The sequence below is a fragment of the Podarcis tiliguerta genome (assembly GCF_965153285.1).
Source record: "Podarcis tiliguerta genome assembly, chromosome: 8".
Lineage (NCBI taxonomy): Eukaryota > Metazoa > Chordata > Lepidosauria > Squamata > Lacertidae > Podarcis > Podarcis tiliguerta.
This window is the reverse complement of record NC_139541.1, coordinates 13,695,365-13,722,526: the sequence shown is the minus strand read 5'-3', so window position 1 is coordinate 13,722,526 and position 27,162 is coordinate 13,695,365. Positions and strand designations below refer to the sequence as shown.

The 27,162-nt window shown below is 47.4% G+C and overlaps 2 protein-coding genes and 1 long non-coding RNA gene across 11 annotated transcripts in view; 2 read left to right on the top strand and 1 right to left on the bottom strand.

Annotated features, from left to right (window-relative positions):
* PLOD1 (procollagen-lysine,2-oxoglutarate 5-dioxygenase 1) overlaps positions 1–24,301 on the top strand; it is a 29,804-nt gene extending 5,503 nt beyond the window's left edge. Inside the window, exons 2-20 of the mRNA XM_083453922.1 lie at positions 625–716; positions 2,029–2,165; positions 3,740–3,903; positions 5,656–5,768; positions 6,297–6,360; positions 6,872–6,969; positions 7,688–7,789; positions 8,670–8,801; positions 8,950–9,071; positions 10,466–10,570; positions 11,899–12,024; positions 13,960–14,101; positions 16,057–16,170; positions 17,328–17,393; positions 18,744–18,848; positions 19,870–20,016; positions 21,777–21,902; positions 22,663–23,266; positions 23,639–24,301. Of these exons, the coding sequence (XP_083310048.1) occupies positions 625–716; positions 2,029–2,165; positions 3,740–3,903; positions 5,656–5,768; positions 6,297–6,360; positions 6,872–6,969; positions 7,688–7,789; positions 8,670–8,801; positions 8,950–9,071; positions 10,466–10,570; positions 11,899–12,024; positions 13,960–14,101; positions 16,057–16,170; positions 17,328–17,393; positions 18,744–18,848; positions 19,870–20,016; positions 21,777–21,902; positions 22,663–22,818 (2,111 nt within the window). The 3' untranslated portion in view covers positions 22,819–23,266; positions 23,639–24,301. The remainder of the gene's footprint in view (positions 1–624; positions 717–2,028; positions 2,166–3,739; positions 3,904–5,655; positions 5,769–6,296; positions 6,361–6,871; positions 6,970–7,687; positions 7,790–8,669; positions 8,802–8,949; positions 9,072–10,465; positions 10,571–11,898; positions 12,025–13,959; positions 14,102–16,056; positions 16,171–17,327; positions 17,394–18,743; positions 18,849–19,869; positions 20,017–21,776; positions 21,903–22,662; positions 23,267–23,638) is intronic.
* On the bottom strand, positions 636–26,850 carry LOC310683967. 2 transcript variants are annotated; one of them, XR_014514601.1, is made up of 3 exons: positions 26,752–26,849; positions 26,035–26,166; positions 636–732 (listed from the first exon to the last, which is right to left on the bottom strand). It is a non-coding gene; the product is annotated as an uncharacterized lncRNA (long non-coding RNA). The 2 variants fall into 2 exon arrangements; XR_014514600.1 differs by lacking the exon at positions 636–732 and adding an exon at positions 21,822–21,958 and having other exon boundaries at positions 26,752–26,850.
* The window catches only part of MFN2 (mitofusin 2), a 36,670-nt gene continuing 36,355 nt past the window's right edge, over positions 26,848–27,162 (top strand). For 2 of the 8 annotated variants that reach the window (XR_014514473.1, XM_083453899.1), the window contains exon 1: positions 26,848–26,936. The gene's annotated coding sequence lies outside the window, so the exon portion shown is untranslated. Of the gene's footprint in view, positions 27,146–27,162 lie in introns of all 8 variants that reach the window. The other 6 variants (XR_014514474.1, XM_083453895.1, XR_014514475.1 and 3 more) reach the window with 4 other exon arrangements.

The window sequence follows — 27,162 nt, the reverse complement described above, 5'->3', positions numbered from 1 at the left end:
TTCAGGGACTGCCTGAACCCTTATATCCTGGCATGATCACTGAGATCATCTGAAGGAGTGTCACTGGTTATTCCCTGAGTTGGTGAGGTTCATTTGACATCAACAAGGAACCAAGCCTTTAGTGTCATTGACTGCCACTAGAGATTCTGTCTCAGCTCTTAATAGCCTACTGAATTCTTTACTTTGCTGGTAAGGTAAAAGGTAAAGGGACCCCTGACCATTAGGTCCAGTTGTGGCCGACTCTGAGGTTGCGGCGCTCATCTCGTTTTACTGGCCGAGGGAGTCGGCGTACAGCTTCCGGGTCATGTGGCCAGCATGACTAAGCCACTTCTCGTGAACCAGAGCAGCGCACGGAAACACCATTTACCTTCCCACCCAAGCGGTACCTATTTATCTACTTGCACTTTGACGTGCTTTTGAACTGCTAGGTTGGCAGGAGCAGGGACCGAGCAACGGGAGCTCACCCCCGTCGCAGGGATTCGAACCGCTGACCTTCTGATTGGCAAGTCCTAGGCTCTGTAGTTCAGGGCTCTTCTTAATATTCTTACCTTTGATTGAGTAAAAGTAGGACCTTCTTGATTGGGAGACGACTACCTAAATTTTCCTTCTTCCTCCTCCATCTAGATAATTTATTGGTTCTTACTGTGGCCACCAAGGAGACGGAAGGATTCAAACGGTTCAGAAGATCAGCCCAGTTCTTCAACTACAATGTCAAGGTGATGCCAGGAGATTCTGAGTATAAGGACGCAAGAAGGACACAAGAAGCGGGACAGGAAGTCAGACCCATTGGTCTATCTAGCTCCATGTTTTGGGGGTTTTTTATTGGTTTTCCAAATTCCAAATTTCTTACAAACATAAACATAAACAACAACAAAGAAAAAACATTACTATATGAAAAACATACAAACATTTATCCTGTTATAATCATATTTTTGTTACCATTGTCAGATGACTTCCTCGAATCCCTCTAGCTGTATTTCCATATATCTCATTGTAGCAGTTTTCCAATACTAATTTCCAATCAATTTACCTTAGTCATCTAGCTCCATGTTGCCTACACGGACTGGCAGCAGCTCTCTGGGGTTTCAGGCAGGGGGCAATCCTATCTAAGGTTACCAGATGCCCCTGTTTCCCGGGGACAGTCCCCGGATTTACAAATCAGTCCCCATACAAAATCCATTGAAATTGAGAAGTGTCCCTGGATTCATTGAAAAAAATCTAGTAACCTTATTCCTAGCCCTACCTAGAGATGCTGTGGATTCAACCTGGAACCTTCTGCTTGCGAAGCAGATGCTCTACTACTAGGTTGTGGCATTTTCCTTAAGACACAGGAAAGACCTTCTCCATGCAGCTTTCATCTCACATCCAAAGCCCAACTCATTTCACATTACATAATATGCCTTGTCAGCATACTGTGTTAATGTTCTGTGCATGACCTGTGATTTAAAGACACAGTTCCAAATGTTTTGGTTTAAAGATCCATAGAAAACTTGGCAGCTGTCTTCCTGCCCAGCAGTAAGGGAATGAAATTGCTCCTTTGGACTCCCAGTACGTTTCGGAGCACAATTCAAAGTGTTGGTGCTGACCTTTAAAGCCCTAAACGGCCTCGGTCCAGTATACCTGAAGGAGCGTCTCCACCTCCATCGTTCAACCCAGACACTGAGATCCAGCGCCGAGGGCCTTCTGGTGGTTCCCTCATTGCGAGAAGTGAGGTTACAGGGAATCAGACAGAGGGCCTTCTCAGTAGTGGCACCCGCCCTGTGGAACGCCCTCCCTTCAGATGTGAAGGAAATAAGCAGCTATCCTATCTTTAAAAGACATCTGAAGGCAGCCCTGTTCAGGGAAGTTTTTAATATTTAATGCAGTACTATTTTTAACACTTGGGAGCTGCCAGATGGGCGGGGTATAAATAATAAATTATTATTATTATTATTATTATTATTATTTAAAATGCACAGGTGCTAACCCGTTGAAGAAGAGAACTTGGGCAAAGAAAGGCTTCATTGCAAATCTGCTTTCACCCTCTAGGTCCTAGGATTAGGAGAGGAGTGGCACGGAGGAGAGAATAAAAAGACGACAGGAGGTGGACAGAAGATCCGTCTCTTAAAGTCCGCTTTGGAAGAATATGCAGAGAAGGAGGATTTGGTCATCCTCTTCACAGAGAGGTAAGGAGACCATAAGCAGTGTGTGTTACGATATAGAAGCAATGCAGCTGCGAGCTGCTTGCTTGAAAACATCACATGATGTTGGGACTGTCCGTGGGAAACAGAGGGCACCGGAATTAGCTCAGAGTGTAATATGAGCTGTACAGGAAGTGTTTGCTCTCTCGACTGCTGGAGTTTGAAGAGAGCAGTCATGTTTTTTGAAACGCTGCAAAGACAGAAATAAAGGAATGTAAATACAGTGGTGCCCTGCAAGACGAATGCCTCGCAAGACGGAAAACCCGCTAGACGAAAGGGTTTTCCGTTTTGGAGGTGCTTCGCAGGATGAATTTCTCTATGGGCTTGCTTCGCAAGACGAAAATGTCTTGTGATTCCTGGGGTGTTTTTTTCACTCCCCACCCCCTTTTTCTAAGGCACTAAGCTGCTAATAGCCTTTTAGCAGCTAATCCGCTAATCCCTTAAGCCTTTAATATCCGCTAATAGCCGCTAAACCGCTAATAGCACTAATCCGCTAATGGGGTTGCTTCACAAGACGAAAAAACCGCTAGACGAAGAGACTCACAGAACGGATTCTTTTCGTCTTGCGAGGCACCACTGTACGTTTCTGTCTATCTCTTTCCCCTGCCGGGGGGGCAGCAAAGAGGGGGTGTTCTTCTCACGCTGAGAAGGATCGCCTATCGCGACCTCTGCCTGGATCCTGCCGGGAAAGCAGACAGGGAGGTCAACAGGAGACCAAGCCGGGTGCCTTTGAGAGTTGCCAGTTTCTCCTGATAAAGGCTTGATTTCCAACAGTGTATTCTGTACAGATTGGTTGTAAGAAAGGCAGACAGGTGGAGGCAGGCCGAGGGTAGACAGGTTTGTGGGGGCAGCATCCCATTCTCCCAAACGCAGGTGTAGGAAAACCTTTCATGTTTCCGAGCACCATTCAAAGTGTTGGTGCTGACCTTTAAAGCCCTAAACGGCCTCGGTCCAGTATACCTGAAGGAGCGTCTCCACCCCCATCGTTCAGCCCAGACACTGAGGTCCAGCACCGAGGGCCTTCTGGCGGTTCCCTCGCTGCAAGAAGCCAAGTTACAGAGAACCAGGCAGAGGGCCTTCTCGGTCGTGGCACCCGCCCTGTGGAACGCCCTCCCACCAGATGTCAAACAGAAAAAATAACTACCAAACTTTAAGCAGACATCTGAAGGCAGCCCTGTTTAGGAAAGCTTTTACTGTTTAATAGGTTATTGTATTTCAGTGTTTTGTTGGAAGCCGCCCAGAGTGGCTGGGGAAACCCAGCCAGATGGGCGGGGTATAAATATTAAATTATTATTATTATTATTATTATTATTATTAATGCTCCAGATGTTGCTACGCTACAACTCCCATCATCCCTGGCCACTGGCCTTGTTTGCAGAGGCTGGTGGGAGTTGTAATTCAGCAAAATCCAGAAGGACCCACCTCATAACTAAGCCTCCCTTGTCACGGACCAGTAAGGAAAAATAACTCCTATACTTTTCCCAGCCGAAGCAACTCTTTGAATTCTTCTTCTTGCTTTTTCCGATACCATCCTTTCCTCCCTGTTTCCTCCCCTGCAGCTATGACGTCATATTTGCTTCAGGCCCGGCAGAACTCCTGAAGAAATTCAGGCAAGCTAAGGCCAAAGTCGTCTTCTCATCCGAGACCCTAATCTACCCTGACCGAAGGCTAGAAGCAAAGTACCCCCAGGTCCAGGAAGGGAAGCGATTCCTCGGATCCGGAGGTAAGAGGAACTGGAGCTGCAGCGTGGAGCATTGGAGGAGTAACCAGGAATGGGAGAGCAGGCAGAACGGTTGAAATTTAAAGACTATTTAGTTAAATATGTTAAGATAATTTAATTAGAAAAAACTTGCAAACACCAGATTGGCTTAGGATTTAAATATGTGATGTTAGAGAATAATATGTTTAAAGTTAAAATGAAAAGAAAGAAAGATGTTAAGCGATTAAGTTAATTTTATGAGAAAATTGGTTTTGGAAAACTGTTACAATGATATATACTGAAATTCAGCCAGGGGAATTAGAGGAAGTCACTTAACAATGTTACTAAGATTGGATTAAGTACAGTTAAGATTTATGTTTGTTTGTTGAAAAAAATTGGAAAATCAATTAAAAAAATTGGGGGAAAAAGGAATGAGAGAGCAGGAATTGGGTTCAGGTTTCAAAACGCAAGAACACAAGAATAAATATGTACAAATCATGTGGCCAGCATGACTAAGCCGCTTCTGGCGAACAAGAGCAGCGCATGGAAACGCCGTTTACCTTCCCGCCGGAGCGGTACCTATTTATTGACTAGCGCTTTGACATGCTTTCAAACTGCTAGGTTGGCAGGAGCAGGGACCGAGCAATGGGAGCTCACCCCATCGCGGGGATTCAAACCGCTGACCTTCTGATCAGCAAGTCCTAGGCTCTGTGGTTTAACCCACAGCACCACCTGCGTCCCAATGTCTAGCAACCTAGATGGCTTTAAAAGAGGATTGGACAAATTCATGGATGAGTAGAGAACTATTGCTGGCTACTAACCACGATGGCTATGCTCTGCCTCCACAATCAGAGGCAGCAATGCTTCTGAATACCATGAGAAATCACAGGGGACAGGGCTCTTGTGCTCAGGTCCTCCTTGAGGGCTTCCCAGAGGCATCTACCTGGCCACTGTGAGAACTAGAGGCTGGCCTAGATGGGCCATTGTCCTGATCCAGCTGAAAGCATTTCTTATGTTCTTATGCACACTTCTCTTGCAGATCAATATGAACTTACCGTATTTTTCGCTCCATAAGACACACTTTTTTTCCTCCTAAAAAGTAAGGGGAAATGTTAGTGCATCTTATGGAGCGAATGGCACTGCGCAGAGAGGGAGAGCTGCGCAGCACCTCTTCAGCGAAGCGGGAGGAGGAACGGAAGGGGCTCCTTCTGTTTCTCCTCCTGCTTGACTGAAGGGGCACTGTGCAGCTCTCGCTCTCTGTGCAGCGCCCCTTCAGCAAAGCGCCTCTCCTGGCTTCTGCCTTAACCACGTGCAACCTCTTCGGCCAGGGGGAGCCTTCATCCCGCTGCCCGGGAGAGGCTGTGCGTGGCTATCCCAGAAGCCAGAACAGCCAGAGGCTATCCCAGAAACTAGATCCCTCTTGCTGTTCTGGCTTCTGCCTTAGCCCCTTCCAGGCGGGGGAGCCTTTATCCCGCTGCCCTGAAGAGGCTTGGTGCGGCTATCCCAGAAGCCAGAACAGCTAGAGGCTATCCCAGAAGCCAGATCCCTCTTGCTGTTCTGGCTTCTGGGATTCTTGTTTTCCTCCTCCAAAAACTAGGTGCGCCTTATGGTCTGGTGCGTCTTATGGAGCGAAAAATACGGTATTTCTTATTCTTTAGAAACCAGAGTTGTTGACACTTGCATTTAGGTATTTAATGTGGCCTGGGATGTTTCTTGACCTTGAAGGCAAAATGGGAAAGTTAATTCTCTCTCCATCTCTCTCTCTCTTCCGGATAGGGTTCATAGGCTACGCTTCACACCTCTACAAGCTTGTATCAGATTGGGAGGGTCTTGACAGTGATAGCGACCAGCTGTTTTATACGAAAGTCTTCTTGGATCCAGAAAAACGGGTAAATTCAGCGTGCAGAGAAGTTGCGTGCATGTGTACCAGGCAAACTTTTTAAAATGTAGTTACTTTCTCCCCTTTTTAATAAAAATGAATATTTTATTTACAATCAATCTAATACACATAAAACGTAAAACAAGCCATTGGGTGCTCAAACAGCCCCTAAATTATCTATACGTAATGAAATAAAGCTACTTGTTTGGGAACCTGTGGCCCATGAGCCAAACTTGGCCACCAGGATGCTCATCATTCGGCCCACAAGGATGTCAAGTGTGGGGTGGATAAGGCTTCTAAGGAACAGGAGGGAGCTGAAAGTTGTTCCTTTGCTGGAGTTCTTTGCAAATTTAAAAATCCACCACCCACAAGTGGACAGTATTGAAATGACTTAGTAGTCCACGATTTGTACCTGTCTGGTGTGAACAGACATTTTGCTCTACCTTTAGAGAGAAGAGCCAGGCTTCATGGCTTTTCCAAACCCCTTTTCCAGCTCTTACGATAATGTGATTTCTATTTTATTTTGTCTCCCCCATAGGCGAGCATCAATATCACTTTGGATCACAGGTGTCGGATATTTCAAAACCTGAATGGAGCCCTAGGTGAGCACCTGGGAAAGGAGATGGAGATGTGTCTTGCATTTCTGCAACCTCAGTTCCGGGTTTGTGAGGAGTCAGGTTTTCAACATTGAAACTCCCTACCTGTTGACATGAGGCAGATGCCATCTTCTCAACACTTGCTGAAAACCTGTCTGTTTCGGGAAGCCTCTCTAGATGCATCTTCTGTTGTATCTAATTGTTTTTAGCTCTTTTAAAATATATTTTTATTTTATTTTTAAATGAAATATTTTTTTTACAATTTTACTGCTTCTGCCAGAGAGGGGACAGGTGAGAGGCGGATATAGCGGCGCGTGCGAATGAGCGATTTTCGGCATTCCCCTCTAAAAAAAGCTAAACAACCCTGGGTAATCCCTCAAAAAAAGCTAAACAGCTTTGTGCCATCTCCCCCCATTTTCTTAAATTTGAGTCCCCCAAAATACATGGGTGTGTGTCATACACGGAAAAAGTACGGTAGTTCATTGTCCCCTTCTGTTCTCTCCCTCTTTTTTTTAAGATGAGGTGGTCCTAAAGTTTGAGAACGGGCGCGTGAGAGCACGGAACCTCGCATATGACACCCTCGCGGTTGTCATTCATGGCAACGGCCCCACCAAGGTAAGGCCAGTCAGGATGTTCCAGAGCCATAGGGACCTAAGCAGAGCCTGGCTGCTGGATCAGGTCAGTGGCCCATCTAGTCTCACAGTGGCTGACCTGTGGGAAACCCTGAAACCCTGAAGATCTGACCACAATCTCCTGTGGTTTCTGGCAATTGGCATTCAGAAGCATCCGACGGTGGAAGCAGAGCCATCAATAGCCCTATCCTCCTCCATGAATTTGCCTGATCCTCTTTTCAAGTCATACAGGTGCGTGGCCATCACTGCCTCCTGTGGCAGTGAGTTCCACAGTTTAACCCTGCACTGCGGGAAGAAAGACTTCTTTTCCTCTGTCCTGAACCTTCCGACATTCAGCTTCGTTGGGTGGCTGTGATTTCTAGTGTCATGAGAGAGGGAGAAAAAACTTCTTTTCTACCTCCTCTCTCCATGCCATGCATAATTCTGTAAACTTCTCCCATCTCGCCTCTCGCTCCCCTTTTCTCTAAAGTGTCCCAAGGAGGGGAGAGCGCTTCTTGAACTCGGGCCCCGCTTGCAGACTTCTATTTTTGAGCACCTGGGCAGCCACTTTGAGAACAAGATGGGCCTTTGGAACGATCCAGTTTCGTGTTCTTAGACTAGAAGGAAAGATGTCCTCGCTTGCAGACTTAACAGGGCAAAGCGAGTGTTTCCGTCCCAGCTTTGCCACTAAGGATCCAGGAATCTTTCTCTCTCCTCAAAAGCTCCAGCTGAACTACCTGGGCAACTACATCCCTCGGACCTGGACCTTTGAGACGGGCTGCACGGTTTGCAACGAAAGCTTGAAGAGCCTCGCAGACCTGAAAGTAAGGACCAGCTGGCTTGTTGGGGTGGCTGGGATATCTGTGGGCCCTGATTCACACTCCAGCTCCCATCATGCCTTGTTCATCAGCCGTGCTGGCTGGTGGGAGTTGGACAACAACCAGAGAGTCACACACATTCTCCACTCGCTGAGCTAGACCGTCACCGCCCGAGCTTCCCCCGACCCCAGCCCCCAGAACAGGTCCGGGAGCGGAGGCAAGGTTGCGCAGCCTTGCCGCCGCTCCCGGAGCTTGCTGGCTGGGGGAGCGTTCCAAAGGTTTGCAGATAGCTGCCAAGAGCCCGGGGAGCGCAGTGGGAGTTGGCGCTGCACTCCCTGGGCTTCGGGTTGCAGGCAGCTATCCGCAAGCCTGCAGAGCCTGGCGGGAGTTCCCGCCGTGCTCCGAAGGCTTGCGGATAGCTTCCTGAAGCTTGGAGAGCAAGAGGGGTCGGTGCGCACACACTCCATAGGACACACACAGAAGAAGAAAAAGAAGAGTTTGGATTTGATATCCCGCCTTTCACTCCCTTTAAGGAGTCTCAAAGCGGCTAACATTCTCCTTTCCCTTCCTCCCCCACAACAAACACTCTGTGAGGTGAGTGGGGCTGAGAGACTTCAAAGAAGTGTGACTGGCCCAAGGTCACCCAGCAGCTGCATTTGGAGGAGCGGAGACGCGAACTCGGTTCACCAGATTACGAGTCTACCGCTCTTAACCACTACACCACACTGGCTCTCTCACATTTCCCCTTCATTTTTTTTTTGTGGGGGGGGGGAGTGTGTCCTATAGAGCGAAAAATACGGTAGGTTGCCAATCACGGCTGGCTGTCTTGGTCTGTCTCGTCTTATTTATGTATTCTTGTCTTTTCGCCCCTCGTACCTGAACGCAGGAGGATGTGCTGCCTGTGGTCCTGATTGGCATCTTTGTCGAGCAGCCCACCCCGTTCCTCACCCCGTTCTTCCAGCGCCTGCGGAAGCTGCGTTACCCCAAGAAACGGATCCAGCTTTTCATCCACAATCGGGTGAGCGCCTTTGTCCCATCCTTAGGGAGGGCCGTTCGCCTCCAGAAGCCTTTGCTCCTTTAAGCTCACAGCTGGTGAGCATGGCTGTTTTGACCAGACCAGCCACAGCTCTGGTATAAGGTGTTCTGCTTTGTGTCATTGTGTCCAGGAGGAGCATCACCTGGACCAGGTAGAGGAGTTTGTGAACGAACACGGGCAAGAATACCGCTCTGTCAAAGTGGTTGGGCCAGATGACCATGTGGAGAATGCTGATGGCCGGAACATGGGCATGTAAGCCTATTATTATTATTATTATTATTATTATTATTATTATTATTATGGTACCTCAGGTTAAGTACTTAATTCGTTCTGGAGGTCCATTCTTAACCTGAAACTGTTCTTAACCTGAAGCACCACTTTAGCTAATGGGGCTTCCTGCTGCCGCTGCGCCGCCACTGCACAATTTCTGTTCTCATCCTGAAGCAAAGTTCTTAACCTGAAGCACTATTTCTGGGTTAGCGGAGACTGTAACCTGAAGCATATGTAACCCGAGGTACCACTGTATGAAGCTCAAGGTGGCACACATTGTTCTCCTGGCCCCCTCGTTCTGTCCCCACAACAACCCTGTGAGGTAGGCGAGGCTGAGAGTGGTCACCCAGTAAGCTTCATGTCCGAGTGGAGATTTGAACCCGGGCCTCCCAGGTCCTAGCCCATTACTTTTAATAATTATACCATGCTATCTCTCCTGATAGGGATGTGGGTGGCGCTCTGTGGGTTAAACCACAGAGCCTAGGACTTGCCAATTAGAAGGTGGGCGGTTCAAATCCCCGCGACAGGGTGAGCTCCTGTTGCTCTTGCCAATCTAGCAGTTCGAAAGCACATCAAAGTGCAAGTAGATAAGTAGGTACCGCTCCGGCAGGAAGGTAAACAGCGTTTCCGTGCACTGCTCTGGTTTGCCAGAAGCGGCTTAGTCATGCTGGCCACATGTGTGTGGTTTGGGAGCTGCACAGCTAGGAAAAAAACAATGCTGTCCAGGGTTGAAAGACTGCAGAGAGAATAATTGTGTACACTCTTCCCACCTTAGATCAAATCTATGCTGTCAGGTGCCATAAGAAAGCGGCAGAGATAGCGCAGGATAGTACGCACCCCGGTAATGATCTCTTTCAGGTTCTGCCTTCTGGAAGAAGGTATAGGGTTATAAAGGCCAGGACTAGCCGCCTGAGAAACAGTTTCAACGCAAATGCAATTCTGATTCTAAACGCAGCATAAGTGGTCTCTATAGTATAGTGTATTTTAAAATGGGGTTTCAGAGTTTTTAGGGGGTTTTGAATGTTTTATGTAGTTTTTCAATTTCATTGTTCTGAATGGAACAATGACAATAAAGATATCGTATATCGTATATATTGTATCGTGTCGTATGACCCGGAAGCTGTACGCTGGCTCCCTCAACCTATAGAGCGAGATGAGTGCCGCAACCCCAGAGTTGTCCACGACTGGACCTAATGTTCAGGGGTCCCTTTACCTTATTATCTCTCCTGATGCTGTAACACTTCTGACCTTTTGTTTGCTGTTGAGAGATGGCCACGGTATAGACAGTGACTCTTTATAGTATCTGCCCTTTAAAACCTATTGAGCCAGCCACGGTCTGACTGACTGACTGATCTGCTTCCTTATTGCCTCTTTAGGGATCTGTGCAGGCAAGACCCTGTCTGTGAATATTACTTCAGCGTGGATGCCGAAGTGGTGCTGAAGAACCCTGATGCCCTGCGGATCTTGATCGAACAGAACAAGTGAGTCGCTTAGCTCAGCTTCCTGTTCTGTGGGTGCCTTAGGCAAGCTCAGGGGAAAGGCGTGGTCCTTCAGCATTCCACATCTGGATGCAGCTGCCAGATTGAAACAAACCTCTCTTGATGCAACAGAGCCTGTCTACGTTTGGATTGGCTTGTTAATTTCATACGTGATTCCTGCATTATGGGAGTTGGACTTTAGGTCCCAGCTACACAGTTCTATTATTCAAGGTGCCTCCCCCTCCACTCCACAATTTTGTTTGAGTTTGGGGGTGGGGGAAAGAGACTCCAGTTTCTCAAGCAACTCTGCTTTCGTATTTCAAATCTTTACAAGATGCAAGTTTCTAGCCCCTATGGAAGAGGAAATGTGCTTGAAACGGCTTGACTGGCTAGCAAAACCCAGAGGAATTTCTGAGTAAGGTTTTCCAGAGTTGGAAGTTCATTGTCCTCCACAGCTCCTTTCGCCTAGTAAATGCCACAATCTTGGAGAAGTTATGCAAATGTACTTGGCTTATTTTCATGCAGGCTCTGAAGTTAATCTTGGGCCAAATAGACCTGGGAATATCTTGCCTTTTGTTACGGAAATTACAGGGGGGGGGGCACATCTTTAAAGTTAAATATTACAAATATTATGCCTGAATATATCCTTCCAACTTGACAGCTCAGGGAAGTCACCTAGCTTTAAAAATAATATAAAATCATCTCCTTTCCCAGTCCCCCCCATTCCAAAGCTATTTTCCCCTTGCAAAAGGACTCCAGGAAGTTCTCAGAGGTGACAATTGCTGGACTCATTGTTAGCCAAGGGAAGCCAAATCTCATCACCTGACTCGCCTCAGGCTCCAGACATGCAAAGGAACTTCTATTGTACTTTTGGGTGGTGGGTACTTAAGACATATTTGTCTATGCTAATCTTATACCTGAGTCTTGCCCCGCCATGTCTACTTATGCTAATCTTGTACCAAGGACTTGTCTGGACTTGTTTGCCAAGGTTAACCCCTCCCCTTCGAACTGTATTCTGGGATGTGGTGGGAAAGTTTTAAAAGTATTTGTCAGCCCATCCTCTGGGTTCAAAATTTGCTCTTTGAACCTATTGCGCAATAAACTTTGGTCTACAGCTATTTGCTCCGGTTGGCTGGACTCCTTTCTTTATTCCGCGGGTTCTGCCCGATGAGCTGGGTGACTGAGCAGCCTCGCACCTAGATTTTTCCTTAACACTTTCATCCCTCTGTTTCCCACCTCTATACAAGCAGAAGTACCTCCCCAAGTTTTGGGTTCATATGCACACTAATATCCAATTCTTTTCTGTGCCTTCCTTAACCCCCACCTCCCAGATTTGTGATTGCCCCACTTGTGAGCCGTCTTGGGAAGCTGTGGTCAAATTTCTGGGGGGCCCTGAGTGCCGACGGTTACTACGCCCGCTCAGAGGACTATGTGGATATCGTCCAGGGACGCCGGATGTGAGTACCATGAAGGATTTCAACAAAGCTTTGGCTGCTTCTCCATGTCACACTAAACCATAGTTTAGCACAAAGTGTTGTAGAAAAAACAGGGGGTTTGGCTTTTGCTGCCCAAGGGACTGAGTCCCCCAAGTCCATGATCGGTCAGAGATGAATGGATGGACGCAAGATCCACAGAAAGCAAGACAGATCTTTATTTTTCTGTTGCAACAGAGTTCCCCCTCCTCGTTGCAAGGAGGTAGGAGAGACTCAGAGCAATGGTGTGCAAGCCCCTATGAAGACTTTAGAAATTGCCAACCCTATAGCCCAAGACCACCCCCCAAAACATCATACATACATCACAGAAGGAGGCGGTCTACAGCAGAAATTCGAGAGTGTTGCTTCTCTCCTGAAAATGCCTTACTTGATTGCATTTTCTGGGTAGCCTGGCCATTTCTTTGAGATGGTAAATACCGTAGTTCCTGAATCTCTTACACATACTGAGTTTGCTCAGCTTAACAGATACTTGCCAGACTGTATTTGCAGGGAGGTGTAAGCCCCTACAGTCCTAAGACAATTTGAAAATTTTTCCCATTTCCTTCCTCCTTGCAGAGAAATATTTGAGATCAATTTGAGAGAGTCAAAATGGCCTCAGGATTGCTCTCCTGTTCTATTTCAGACACATGGTTTATATACTTATGTATGTGTTTTCCTTGTACAATTTATGAACATTTATTATATATTTGAGACCTTAGCATTCTTACAACAATAGTCCATAAGTAGGAACGAGCTACAGGCTCCCAACCTTTTCTCTCTGGAGCTTCTGCCTCTGGTTTTGCTGAATCACAGTTTGTTGTGTCATCTGGACCAAGCAAACTGTGGTTAGCATGAACTTGAACCATGACTAGTTTCAAACAAGCCAACATCATGGATTGAGTGATTCCCTATGAAGAAAGATTGTAACGTTTTGGATTTTATAGTTTAGAGAAAAGGCGAGTGAGAGGTGACATGACAGAAGGGTTTAAAATTTTGCATAGCACGGAGTAAGTTTTCCTCCCTCTCTCAGAACATGAGAACTTGTGGACATCCAAGGACGCTGAATGTTGTAAGATTCAGGGTGGATAAAAGAAAATGCTTTTTCATGCAGCACATCATTAAACTATGGAACATGCTCACATGATGACCACTAGCTTTAAAAGAAGGCAAATTCATGGAGAAGAGGACTATTGAGGACTACCAGCCAGGATGGCTGTTTTCTGCCTCCACAGTTGGAAGCAGCAATGCTGCCACTTTGGCTGATTTTTGAATCTGTTTTTTAACTGATGGACCAATTTTAAAAATCAGAATATACTGTATTTTTCCCGTATAAGACGCCCCCATGTGTAAGATGACCCCTATTTTTTTAAACCCAAAATTAAGAAATTAAGTTGTTTAGCTTTTTGGGGGGATATGGGGGAGGTCACTTACGCCAATTGGTCACCCGCCTGCCTGCCACTACCAATCGCTTGCCACAGCCACTGCCAATCGCACACCTTGCCGCAGCTGCCAGTTGTCTGCCTGCTCACCAGCCCACCCGCCCACTTGCCGCAGCCACCAATCACCTGCCCACCTCGCCACAGTCGCCAATCGCCTGCCCAATTGCCATAGCCACAGCCAATCGTCAGCAGGCCTTCCCACAGCCACCAATCACCCGCCCAATTGTTGCTGCCAATCTCCAGCTTGCTGTTGCCATTAATCGCACATCCCCCCCTTCTGCATTCACTATCCGCAACACCCAATTTTTGCCTCTCTCTTTTTTTAAAAAAGAAAAAAGCATCGTCTTATACAATGAAAAATACAGTAGCATTTATAATGTAGTATAATAATGACAGCCTTAATAACTGTATATGGTAAAAGGCCTTGGGGTGGTTAATCCCCCTTCATGCCTAATTCTCTCTCCCCGCCCCCCTTTTTCAGTGGCCTGTGGAACGTCCCATACATCTCTAGCGTCTACCTGATAAAAGGCAGCATCCTGAGATCGCAGCTCACTCAGACCGACTTTTTCCACAGCGGCAAGCTAGACGCAGACATGGCTTTCTGCCACAACATCCGGGAACAGGTCGGTGTGGCAAGAACAGAAGCGTTGTGGTGCAGGGTTGGGGTGTGTGTGCGAACTGCTGTTGTTATCTCTGCGGCAGGGTACTTGCCTTCCTCATCCTAGAGCCACCGAATCAGCATGAAAGAGGAGCTTTTTTAGCCTCTGAGAAGGAATCTCCTCGTCCTTTGGTGCTGATTGGAGCTAGAGGGAAAGGAAGGAAGTGAGGTCCAGCTCCTGGGGTCACTCTGGAGAAGAGCAGCAAGGAGTTGGAGCTGTCCTGTACGCTTCTGTTTCAAGAGAAAAGTGTGCAAGTTCTGCAAATGGAACTTTGCAGAAAAAGCAACTTTTGTTGTTGTTTAGTCGTTTAGTCATGTCCTACTCTTCGTGACCCCATGGACCAGAGCACGCCAGGCACTCCTGTCTTCCACTGCCTCCCGCAGTTGGGTCAAACTCATGCTGGTAGCTTGGAGAACACTGTCCAGCCATCTCGTCCTCTGCCGTCCCCTTCTCCTTGTGCCCTCCATCTTTCCCAGCATCAGGGTCTTTTCCAGGGAGTCTTCTCTTCTCATGAGGTGGCCAAAGTATTGGAGCCTCAGCTTCAGGATCTGTCCTTCCAGTGAGCACTCAGGGCTGATTTCCTTCAGAATGGATCGGGTTGATCTTCTTGCAGTCCATGGGACTCTCAAGAGTCTCCTCCAGCACCATAATTCAAAAGCATCAATTCTTCGGCGATCAGCCTTCTTTATGGTCGAGCTCTCACTTCCATACATCACTACCGGGAAAACCATGGCTTTAACTATACGGACCTTTGTTGGCAACTTAAGTCTCTCCAAAAGAAGATATTGGAGCACTTATAATTTACCCCTGCATTGGAGGGGGTTAAACTAGATGACTCTTGGGGTCCCTTCCAAATCTGCAATGCTAAGGTTCTGTGTACATGCAAAGAAAATAGTAGATCTAGCTGACAGGCAATGCACTGAGATCTGCACTGATCGTTGCAATGCTTCCCTAATTATTGGATATTCTTAAAGTAAAGGGACCCCTGACCATTAGGTCCAGTCGTGGCAGACTCTGGGGTTGCGGCGCTCGCTTTATTGGCCAAGGGAGCCGGCGTACAGCTTCCGGGTCATGTGGCCAGCATGACTAAGCCGCTTCTGGCGAACCAGAGCAGTGCACGGAAACGCTGTTTACCTTCCCGCCGGAGCGGCACCTATTTATCTACTTGCACTTTGACGTGCTTTCGAACTGCTAGGTTGGCAGGAGCAGGAACCGAGCAACGGGAGCTCACCCCGTCGCGGGGATTCGGACCGCCGACCTTCTGATTGGCAAGTCCTAGGCTCTGTGGTTTAACCCACAGCGCCACCTGTGTCCCTTGGATATTCTTAGAAGGTTGCATAATCTTAGAAGGGGGCATAGCTGTGGCTATCATGATGCAACCCTGCACATCTGAATTTGCCACTACACTCCTGGGCTAGAAGCTGTGTTGTTCTGGAATAGTGGGGAGGAAAACCACAGACTAAGCCAGCTGGGAAATGAAACCACAGGGTGGATTGGCTTCATGGGCTAAAGGTAAAGGTACCCCTGCCCGTACGGGCCAGTCGTGTCGGACTCTAGGGTTGTGCGCCCATCTCACTCAAGAGGCCGGGGGCCTGCGCTGTCCGGAGACACTTCCGGGTCACGTGGCCAGCATGACATCGCTGCTCTGGCGAGCCAGAGCCGCACACGGAAACGCCGTTTACCTTCCCACTAGTAAGCGGTCCCTATTTATCTACTTGCACCCGGGAGTGCTTTCGAACTGCTAGGTTGGCAGGCGCTGGGACCGAACAACGGGAGCGCACCCCGCCGCGGGGATTCGAACCGCCGACCTTTCGATCGGCAAGCCCTAGGCACTGAGGTTTTACCCACAGCGCCACCCGCGTACCAGCTTCACGGGTTACCAGTTTTCAGTTGTGAGCAACGGTTCTCCTCGTTTGCAGGGGATCTTCCTCTTTGTGACGAATCAACACCAGTTTGGCCATATCCTCTCGCTGGAGACTTATCAGACAAGCCACCTGCACAACGATCTCTGGCAGATCTTCAGCAACCCGGAGGTGAGGTGTCTCTTGCAGAATAACCCAGCGAGCAGTACCTTTCGCAAAACTTAGGAGCTAGCGGGATTTCTCTAGGAACCAGCTTGAAGGGAGAAATGTGTAAGCAGAGCAAGAGGAGAGGTCCTGTGCTCGTTCTGCTGCTGTGGGTTCAGCAGTGATGTGGGTTTTCCGTACAGTTTTAAATAATGCCGGTTTGAATAATCCCAGCAGCAGGGATGGGAATCACAAGTGGGGAGAGTACTTCTGCGCTCAGGTCATGCTGGTGAGCTTCCCATTGATGCATCTGGTTGGCCACTGAGAACAGGAAGCTGGACTAGATGGGCCATTGGCCTGATCCTGCAGCCAGGCTCCCCTTATGAATGGGAGCTTCCAATTTTAACTCAGCTGCAAACATTTGGGAGACATGGGGCATGCGATTTCCCCAGGGCCAACCGTTATGTTTATGACAGTGCTTTCTTTTGAACCCCAGCCCAAGCTTTTAAAATTAGGCTGGATCTTTCTCAGACATGAGCCCCTGGGTAAGGTAAAGGGACCCCTGACTATTAGGTCCAGTCGTGGCTGACTCTGGGGTTGCGGCGCTCATCTCGCTTTATTGGCCGAGGGAGCCGGTGTACAGCTTCCGGGTCATGTGGTCAGCATGACTAAGCCGCTTCTGGCGAACCAGAGCAGCGCACGGAAACGCCGTTTACCTTCCCGCTGGAGCAGTACCTATTTATCTCCTTGCACTTTGACGTGCTTTCGAACTGCTAGGTTGGCAGGAACAGGGACTGAGCAATTGGAGCTCACCCCGTTGCGGGGATTCGAACCGCCGACCTTCTGATCAGCAAGTCCTAGGCTCAGTGGTTTAACCCACAGCGCCACCCTGAGCCCCTGGGTACCTGTCTCCAAATGGCTGTCTCAATAAAATTGACAATCATAAGCCATACATTCAGACATAGACAGAAGGATATCTTCAATCCATTGGGTAATACATGGCGGACGCTTGTCGTTCCAGCTTTTAAGTTTCTAATAGCCACTGTAATGGCTTACACAAAACCATTTCTCCTGCCACCCATTAGTCCCCACACCACAAGGATATCATTTAAGAATGTGTCACCTTCCTCACCCACCCACCCAGCCACCCAATGTTCATTTGTTCTTATTTTCTCCTGACACAGGACTGGAAGGAGAAATACATTCACGAAAACTACACCGCAGCCTTGAAAGGGAAACTGGTAGAAACGGTAAATAGCCCTTGACTCTTTTGAAACGGGACTGCTGAATTGGGGTCTAGAGGACCAAAAGAGCAGCATAGGCAAACTGAAGGAGGCGCCTGCTCCCAGGGCCCCACGGTTGGGTGTGCATGGCCTTTTCGGTGGTGGCTTCCCCGGAGACATTCATTTGGCTTCATAGCTAGAGGCACTAATGCTTCTGAATGGCAGTTTCTGGAAACCACAGGAGGAGAGAGGGATCTTGGGTTCAGATCCTGCTGGTGGGCTCCCTTCTGGGGCACCTGGTTGGCTGTTGTTCTGATCCAGCAGGCCCTTCTTATGTTCTGTGTTTTGCTTTCACCCAGTTATAATATGTGGTTATTTTTTTTAAAAAAAAATTAAAAATCCTGTTTAGCACCACTTTGTGTGTTTGTGTTTATGGGAATTTATTTTATATTGCTTGCGTCTCAAGAGCATATTTCTTATCTTTGTAAGCTGCCTTGTGGATTTTTTAAAAGGTGGGTTATAAATCCTTCAACATAAGTACCTGAATTCACGGTGTTTTATTCGCGATCTATTTCTGAGACTTTTTGTTGCCTGCCATTTATTGGTTTATTTACCAAGTTTAAAAGAAAACGCTTTTCAACGAGGTATTCCTAATCCGATACGCAGCATACGATTAAGAGAAGATAATCAAAACAATGTATGAAAATAGAAATCAAAATGTCTTTAAAAAAGAGAGTTACCACACTTCCTCTCCTGCTGCTTTCCCCCAGGGAAAACCACTCTTTAGCGCTCAATTGGAGCAAACAGCCATTCAGATTTCCCCCGGATTGCCTTTTGTTCCAATCGATCACTAAAGAGCAGGTTTTGCCTTGGAAAGCAGCGGGGCAAGGGGACTCATGCTTTCTAGGTACGGCACAAGCAGAAGTGTGAACTAGCCAAAATGATGGAAGAAATTCATCTTAGTCAGCCGATGGATGAGTGACAGAAAAGGAGATGAATGGAACTCCCTGAGGAAAAACACCCTAGAGGGCAATCACATAGTAGCAGTGCCTCTTCTGTGATTGCCCTGGAGCTTTGGAACTCCCTTCCTCAAGAGTTTCACTCATCTTCCTCTGCCCTCATTTGCTCTGCCCAGCACTGATTGGCTAGTGACTGTGACATACACAACAAAAAAACAACGTTTGCAATGGAGATTCATTATAGGTTCTCAAACCTTTGTGGGGGGTCAAGAGTGGGGTGGGTTGTTTTTACACAGGAGGTGATGTTTCCTGAAATATCCAGAACCCTGACTGTTTTGGTCTTTATTTCCGTTTTGCTAGTTTCCTTTGCCCTTCCTGTCATACTCCCTGAGCTCTTACGGTTCTTCTGTCTTGCTAGCCCTGCCCGGATGTTTACTGGTTTCCGATATTTACTGACGCAGCTTGCGATGAACTCGTAGAAGAGATGGAGAATTTTGGCCAGTGGTCCAAGGGAGGCAACACGGTAAGGCAGCCTTGGTGGTAAAGCTACCAAATTCATTAACAGATGCACTTTGAAAGAAAGATTCTAATAATTGTTTGAATCCGAGCTCTGCTTGTTTGTATCTCTGGGTTAAAATAAATAATAATAATAATAATAATAATAATAATAATAAAAAAAAAAAAATAAAAAAAAAATAAAATTTTATTTATAGCCAGCCCTCCCCAGCCAAAGCTGGGCTCAGAGCAGCTAACAACAATAAAATAATTGAACGAAGACCTGAGAGACTGAGGTTCGAATCCCCACTAAGCTATGAAGCTCACTGGATAGAAGTTTATACAGAGGACCCTCCGGATACAAATTAAATTCATTCCAGGGGTCTGTCCGCAACCTGAAAAATCACTTCCGGGTTTGCCGCGTTCATAACCTGAAAGTTACGTATCCAGAGCGGTACGTAACTAGAGGTTCCGCTGTAAAATGATGCACGGTTTGGAGATAGCGGATATGAAAAAGATTTTCTCCCTCTCTCATTACACTAGAGCTCGTGGGCATCCCATAATGTTGGAATATTCAGTGCATAGCCCTCTGCTCATTTGCTCAATCCTCTTTCCAAGCCATCTAGGCTGCTTGGCCGTCCCTGCCTCTTATGGGAGCCAGTTCCATGCAAACTTCTGTGCTATGCAGAACTCTTCATCACTAAGCAAAACGTGGTGTTTTTTTTAAAAAAAAGAAGCCTGAAAAGGGACTATCATCTAAAGCAATTAAGAATCTTTGCTTTAAAAAGAAAGCCTGTATCTTGCCTCTCTTTTGGTTCTGCTTAGATAAAGCATTCTGTGTGAACTGTATTTGTTCCATTTCTGTATCAGTTGGTTGAATAACATTATTATATATTGAATTTGCCATATTTTTCCATGTATAAGACTAGGTTTCACACCCCCCCCCCACTCTTGACCCCCCACAGAAATGCAATGATCAAACTCAAATGCATCTGGGTATTGGGGTGTCTCCCAACGAGCGATCGCTATTTGCATGCTTAACCTTGCAGGACACCCGGATCCTGGGGGGATACGAAAATGTCCCAACCATCGATATCCACATGAACCAGATCAACTTTGAACGGGAGTGGTACAAGTTTCTCCTGGAGTATATCGCCCCCATTACGGAGAAGCTGTACCCTGGGTACTACACCAAGGTAAAGTTCAGCTCATCTGTCGTTCTGAGAATGTCCGGAATCTAATCAACAGGAATTGGGTCCTGCAGCAGGAATTCAACTGGAGACCCTAAGTTGGTGAAGGGGGGGGGGGATGCCATAGGAAGTACAGTGGTGCCTCGCAAGACGAAATTGATTCGTTCTGTGAGTTTTTTCGTTGTGCGAGTTTTTTCGTCTTGCGAAACACCACTGCATTTAAACACTAACAACGGCGGGGAGAAGCAGGACAGCTGCCGCAGCCGGTACCTCAGACTCACCCGCGCGTTGTGGCCACCGCGCACCGCGGCTGCTGGAGGGCGGCGGGGCTCAGGAGCGCGACTCGGGCTGCAACGCTGGCTGCTGACGGCAACGGCTCTCTGAGGGGAGCGCGCGAGGGGGGTGGGCAGCGGCGCGAGGCAGCCAGAAGGTCGGAGGGAGCCGGAGGAGCCGTCAGCCGGAAGGTGAGAGGGAGCTGAAGGAGCGGGGAAGCGAGCGTGCGTGCGTGCAGTGACCGTCGCCATGACACGAGAGGCAGGGCCATTTCGTCTAGCGAAACAAGCCCTTAGGAAAATCCGTCTTGCGAAGCAACCCTTTCGTCTAGTGAGTTTTTCGTCTTCCGAGGCATTCGTCTTGCGGGGTACCACTGTAATTGCTGGCGTGGGAAGTAATTGCAGGGAGAGGAGGTAGGTTGGAATATGCACAAATGTGCGTTTTTAAAACCCCAGGAGGTGTTGTGCTGTGGAAGGGCCAGAGAGCAGCTGCAATGCATGCAGAAAGTCTCATCTTCAATCCCCAGGTGAAACGGGGGACGATTCCCTCTTGAAACCCCAGAGAGCTGCTGGCAGTCAGTGCATGCAATACTGAGCTAGATGGCCCAATACTCTGACTCAGGATAAGACGGTTTCCTGTGTCTTGAGAAAAGGGCCATAGTTCAGTGGTGGAGCACCTACTTGGCTAGGCTCAGCCCTCAGCATCTTCAGGCAGAACTGGGAATGTCCCTTTTTCTGAAACCCCAGAAAACCACTGCCAGCCAGTGCAGACAGTTCTAGATGGGCCAATTGGTCTAACTCAGTATACGGTGGCACAATGGAGGGCTGTAGCTCAATGCCTGCTTGGCATGAAGAAGGTTCCAAGCTCCGGGTAGAGCTGGGACTCTCCCTTGTCTGAGAGCCGCTGCCAGTCTGTGTAGACAAGACTGAACTGAATGGACCAAGTAGAAGACAGGTTCCTGTGTTCCTAAGCCACCTTATATGGACTCAGGCTACCGGGCCATCTAGCTGGGCACTGACTGGCAGCGCAGTTCACCAGGGTTTCAGGCAAGAGATTTTCCCAGGAAAACTTGGGTCTCTCTCCATGAAAAGCACATCCTCTGCCACTCAGCTTCAGCTTGCTCTCCAACTAGTCAATGTTCGGTGGGCGGGGAAAATCAATTCTTCCAGGTTTGCTGCAGAAGCCAGTGGAGCACAGCACTAGCTGGCTGGCGGCTGTGACGTCTCAAACCCTCCCTTCCCTCAAGCTGTTTGTCCCCTGATTGTCCCCCCTCTAACAAAAGTGCCAAACAATCTTTATATACTAGTGGCTGCACAAAGCTTATCGGGAGAGACGAGACTGACAACTGAATCAGCAATGCCACTCTTCTGCAATGAAACATTGGTGAAATCTGCTGCCTTGCCATAGACAAATCTTAGCCTGACAATGCTCTGTCTTCCTTCCAATTGCCATGGTAGCCATTTTCATGATGTGCTCTCCGCTCCCCGTTACAGACCCAGTTTGAGCTGGCCTTTGTCGTCCGGTACAAACCTGACGAGCAGCCTTCGCTGATGCCGCACCATGACGCCTCCACTTTCACCATCAACATTGCCTTGAACCGCGTTGGAATAGATTACGAAGTAAGTGCCATCGGAAATCGTTCTTCCTGCCCAAAAAGCATCTTGAACCTAACAGGCTGGGATTCGCAAGAAAATAAGAACAGCCTGCCGGATCAGGCCAACGGCCCACCTAGTTCCATCCAAGTTGGTGGCCGTCGCTGCCTCCTGTGGGCATGAGTTCCACAGGTTAACTATGCTCTGCAAGAAGTCCTTTATTTTATGGATAGCTCAGTTGGTTAGAACGTGGTGCTGATAACACCAATGTTATAGGTTCGATCCCCATTCTTGAATTGCAAGGGGTAAGCAAACTAAGGCCCGGGGGCTGGATCCAGCCCAATCGCCTTCTAAATCCAGCCCATGGACGGTCCAAGAATCAGCATGTTTTTACAAGAGTAGAATGTGTCCATTTATTTAAAATGCATCTCTGGGTTATTTGTGGGGCCTGCCTACAGATTCCAGGTCTTGTAGCCAGCATGGCTAAGCCGCTTCTGGCGAACCAGAGCAGCGCACAAAATGCCGTTTACCTTCCCGCCGGAGCGGGAAGCACTTTGACATGATTTCGAACTGCTAGGTTGGCAGGAGCAGGGACCGAGGAACGGGCGCTCACCCCGTCGCGGGGATTCGAACTGTCAACCTTCTGAACTTCAAATCCTAGGCTCTGTGGTTTAACCCACAGTGCCACCCGCGTCCCTTCAGCATATACAGTACTGTACTATAATTCCACTACAAAAGCTTGTTGCTGGTTTTTTTTTTTAAAAAAAATGTTCTTCCTTCTTTTCAGGGCGGAGGCTGTCGCTTCCTGAGGTACAACTGCTCCATCAGAGCGCCCCGGAAGGGGTGGACTCTCATGCACCCCGGCCGGCTGACCCATTACCACGAAGGGCTCCCCACCACCAAAGGGACCCGCTACATTGCTGTGTCCTTTCTTGACCCTTAGAGCTGCCTCTTCCGGAAGGACAGAGAACAGGGAGGGGGAACCCTTTCTTCCCATCTTTACGCCTCTGCAGGAAAAGCTCCACCAGGAATGAGGAATCCCTTGAATTTACAGAAAGGATTGGAGACAGATCCGTCATGTGTGCGCCCCACCTCTTGAGGAGGGTGTCCAGTTCCAAAGTCAGGGTGTTCCAGGCAGAATATTTTCCTCCTAATTAGCATCCTTCCTCCTAATTAACCTTTAACATGCAGCAGGATCCTTTGGAAATTTATCCTGCTCCAGCCTTGCTGAAACCCCCCATTTTGTTCCATGAGGACAGCTGCCTCAACAGATCCTGCCCACTGTTCCGCCATCATCCCTGGTGCTCAAAATTCCCAGTCAGGGAAGCAGCCTCAATTTTTAGCCTCCAGCGAAGGATTTCTCCGATTCTGCTTTTGTAGCATCTACAGTGGTGCCTCGCAAGACGAAAAGAATCTGTTCCGTGAGTCTCTTCGTCTAGCGGTTTTTTCGTCTTGCGAAGCAAGCCCATTAGCGGATTAGTGCTATTAGCGGTTTAGCGGCTATTAAAGGCTATTAGCGGCTATTAAAGGCTTAAGGGATTAGCAGATTAGCTGCTAAAAGGCTATTAGCAGCTTAGTGCCTTAGAAAAAGGGGGTGGGGAGTGGAAAAAAAACCCCAGGAATCACAAGACATTTTCGTCTTGCGAAGCAAGCCCATAGAGAAATTCGTCCTGTGAAGCACCTCCAAATCGGAAAACCCTTTCGTCTAGCGGGTTTTCCGTCTTGCGAGGCATTCGTCTTGCGGGGCACCACTGTATTTGGAGACAGCCCAAAGTGTTTCTCTATACCTCTAAAGCACATGACCCCAAGAATCCTGGGAAGTGTAGTTTGTTAAAGAGTGCTACAAATCCCAGCACCCTTAAGTGTAAACTGCACTTCTCATTATTATTATTATTTTTTGGGGGGGAGCCATGTGCTTTCAATGTGCTACTGTGTATACAGCGCTAGACTTCCAGGCACAACATCCAATTGGTGCCTCCCAGTTACTGGTAAATATCTAATAATAAACTGAATAATGTTGCGATTTGGTCCCCTTTCTCGCATCCCAGCGGCAGCCACAACTCGCCCTCCTACCCCCGCCCTGACCTACACTGAAGTGGTAAGGCGATGGCAGAATGAAAACATTAGCTGACTTCACTTCCTCCTGTTCTGCAAAGTGGGCAAGAGGAAGTCAAGTCAGGCTTGACTTAACATTGGATCAGTGGAGGCACCAATTTGCTAGGCAAACTCCTAGCATTCTAGGAATTTCTCCCCTTGGTCTGACATCACACCCGAAACAGGCAGGCCCCAGAGAGGCACTTTCCAAGAGCTGTACGTATTTATTTGGGAAAGTTGGCCCCTTCCTTAGTAGGATGCCTAGTTTTCCTGCACAAAAAGTTGTACAGATTTCGACCAGAGATTTTTACAGTAAAAAGTTTACAAAAACATCGCAACGACTATTGGTTTTCTTTACCGGTGGGGGCGCTCATGGAGGGAGGTGTCCCAATTCGCATTTCAGACACTGCACTGTGCGGGGAGTCAGTGGGTCCTGCTCCTCTTAACTCTTCACCGGAATAGATTCATCAACAATGTCATGCATTTAAGCTCTGGGTAGCAAAGCACAGACAGATTTGCAAATTTGTATGTGTGTGTGTATGTATGAGAAAAAGATACCGTATTTTTCGTTCCATAAGGCGCACCTAGTTTTTAGAGGGGAAAATCAAGAAAAAAAATATTATTACCCCCCCCCCAGCATCAAAGAGCAAAGAAGCCAAGACAGCTAGCGGGATCCATCGCACTGGCTGTCTTGACTTCTGCCATAGCCGCGTGGAGCCTCTCCCACCCGGAGACAGTCCCTTCTTGCTCCTGGGGAAAAGCCCACAAAAGCTGTGCGGAGCTTGTGTGCGGCTCTTGGGGGCCTTTCCTGCCTGCCTCCCCCCTGCATTCGCTCCATAAGACACACACACATTTCCCCTTACTTTTTAGGAGGGAAAAAGTGTGTCTTATGGAGCGAAACATACGGTAAATTCCAGAGAGGCCATCTTGTTAGGCTGCAATGGATTGGATTGGATTGCTTTGCAGTCACTTCAGCACCAGATAAATAAATAAAAACCAACCCCTTGGCCCTTGCTTACAATGCATACCCATTGGCGTATACAGGACAACGTGATCTTTCAGGGGTCCTGGTCCCAGGCTGTGTAGGGCTTTCAATACCCAACCCGCCACCTTGAACTTGACCTGGCAGCTCATTATCTGTGATCAAAGCCGTTGGCATCCATTTGTCCCAGAAGATGGTGGAAGAGAGCATCTTCGGGAGTGAAATCACAGCATTGGAGAGTTTCAGCACCTGCTGTGGCCGTCAAGACAAATATGGGAGAGACATGTTTTGTTGCAGCTGGGGCAGGTGAGGAGTGTGGTTGTGCAGCTGCGAGTGCACTATGGAATTTTTCTCTGCTCAAAGTTCTTCTTCTTTTTTTTCCTATTTAAAGTTTTTTATTTATACAACAAGAAAAACAAACAAACAAAAAACACAAATACCTAATTATACACAAATTACAAAAATAACCATAGACACATAATATTTTTAGCAAACAATAAAACATCTATTGGTCTTAACACTAAAGACCCAACCTCCCGTCTATTCCATACTTCAAATTCATATTACTTATGGCCAATACACATTTTTTTTATAATTAAACTTATTCTCATTAAATCTAATTTCTTATATCTACCTTACAACTATTACTGAAGTTCCTCGAATGCTGCAACAGAATTTAAACTACTATATTTATTTTTCAGATATTCTTTAAAAACCTCCCATTTAGAAACAAATTCCTGTTTTGATTTATTCTTTATTTTTCCTGATAAACCATCTAATTCAGCATATTCTGTCAGCTTTTGGATCCAATCTTGAATAGAGATTCTTCTTCTTCTTCTATTTATATTTATACCCCGCCCAGCTGGCTGGGTTTCCCCAGCTACTCTGGGCAGCTTACAGCACATAAAAAATGGTAAAACATTAGATATTAAAAATTTGCTGATACAGGGTGGCCTAGTCTACATACAATAGCTATATGATTCAATAAGAAATAGAAATGCAACATAACATTAAAATTAAAAATTAAAAGTGTATCCCTCATGGGCATAGCCAGGATTTATGTTACGGGGCTAGGACACCCACCTGTCTTCATCGCCTGTCTGGCTCTGTCTAGCAGATTCGGAATGAAATGTCTCAACAGCCGTTGTTTTCAATTATTTTCTTTGGACCCCAATAGTTCAGAGAAGTCTGTCAGAATCTTCAGTCATTTGAAAACTAGGAAGTTAAAAAATTAACACCAGGGAATACCTTTCATATGGTTAATGAGTACATTTTGCAAAATTACAAAGAACACACCTTTTTTTTCATCTTACTTTTAAAGAATCTAAACTAAAACAAGTTTTCCTGGATTGCTGAAAACCATTTCAGTATTCCCTTCTCAAATTCCTCCTTTTTTTCCAATGCAGTTTTTCTGTGCACACTTAGCAGCCTCCATTATCTTTACTCCCCATAATATACTGAATGAGCTCCGTAGGGTACATATGGCACACGGCTGAGCAAGAGAGAGATTTCCATTTCAAATATTCTGATTATTTCCGTTTTTAGTTAAGTATTTTTATTTATTTACTTGATTTTTATTTATTTACTTGATTTGCTGCCCCCCTGCCCATGATATCACTACATCACTTAAACACATACATACTATTATTAACAATAATACTATATACAAATTATAATATTAATATTAATATTAATATTTAATAATAATAATAATAATAATAATAATAATAATAATAATAAATTATAATAATTACAGCCCACATATATATATCCCGTTCAGCTTCCTGCCCCGGGACTTACCTTTCCCTGCAACCTTGCATTGGAGCTGGAAGGACGCAAGGGAAGCCCTAACAGGAAACTACAGCTCCCATGAGGCAGTGCGGGTGGCCGTCGCGGTTGGCGTGACGTCACCTCCCGGCGCTCCCCTCTGACGATGCCCGGGGCTTGGTTCCTTCTCGCAGCAGCGTAGTCCGGGGGAGAAGAAGGTGAAGGTGAGAGGGCAGCAGTGCCTGGGGAGCGGGCGAGGCGAGTGGACGCGTGTCAGCGGGTTCAGACGTGGCAGCCCTCGAACCAAGTGCCGCTTCGCTAAAACCCCACTTGCTTGGGGTTTGGAGGAGGAGGGGGAGGGTGGCGGCGTTCCCTCGCGTGCGCGACACGTGTCGGCTCGGGTCACGCGTGCAAGGTGTGCGGCCAGGTGAGGCTCCGCGCACG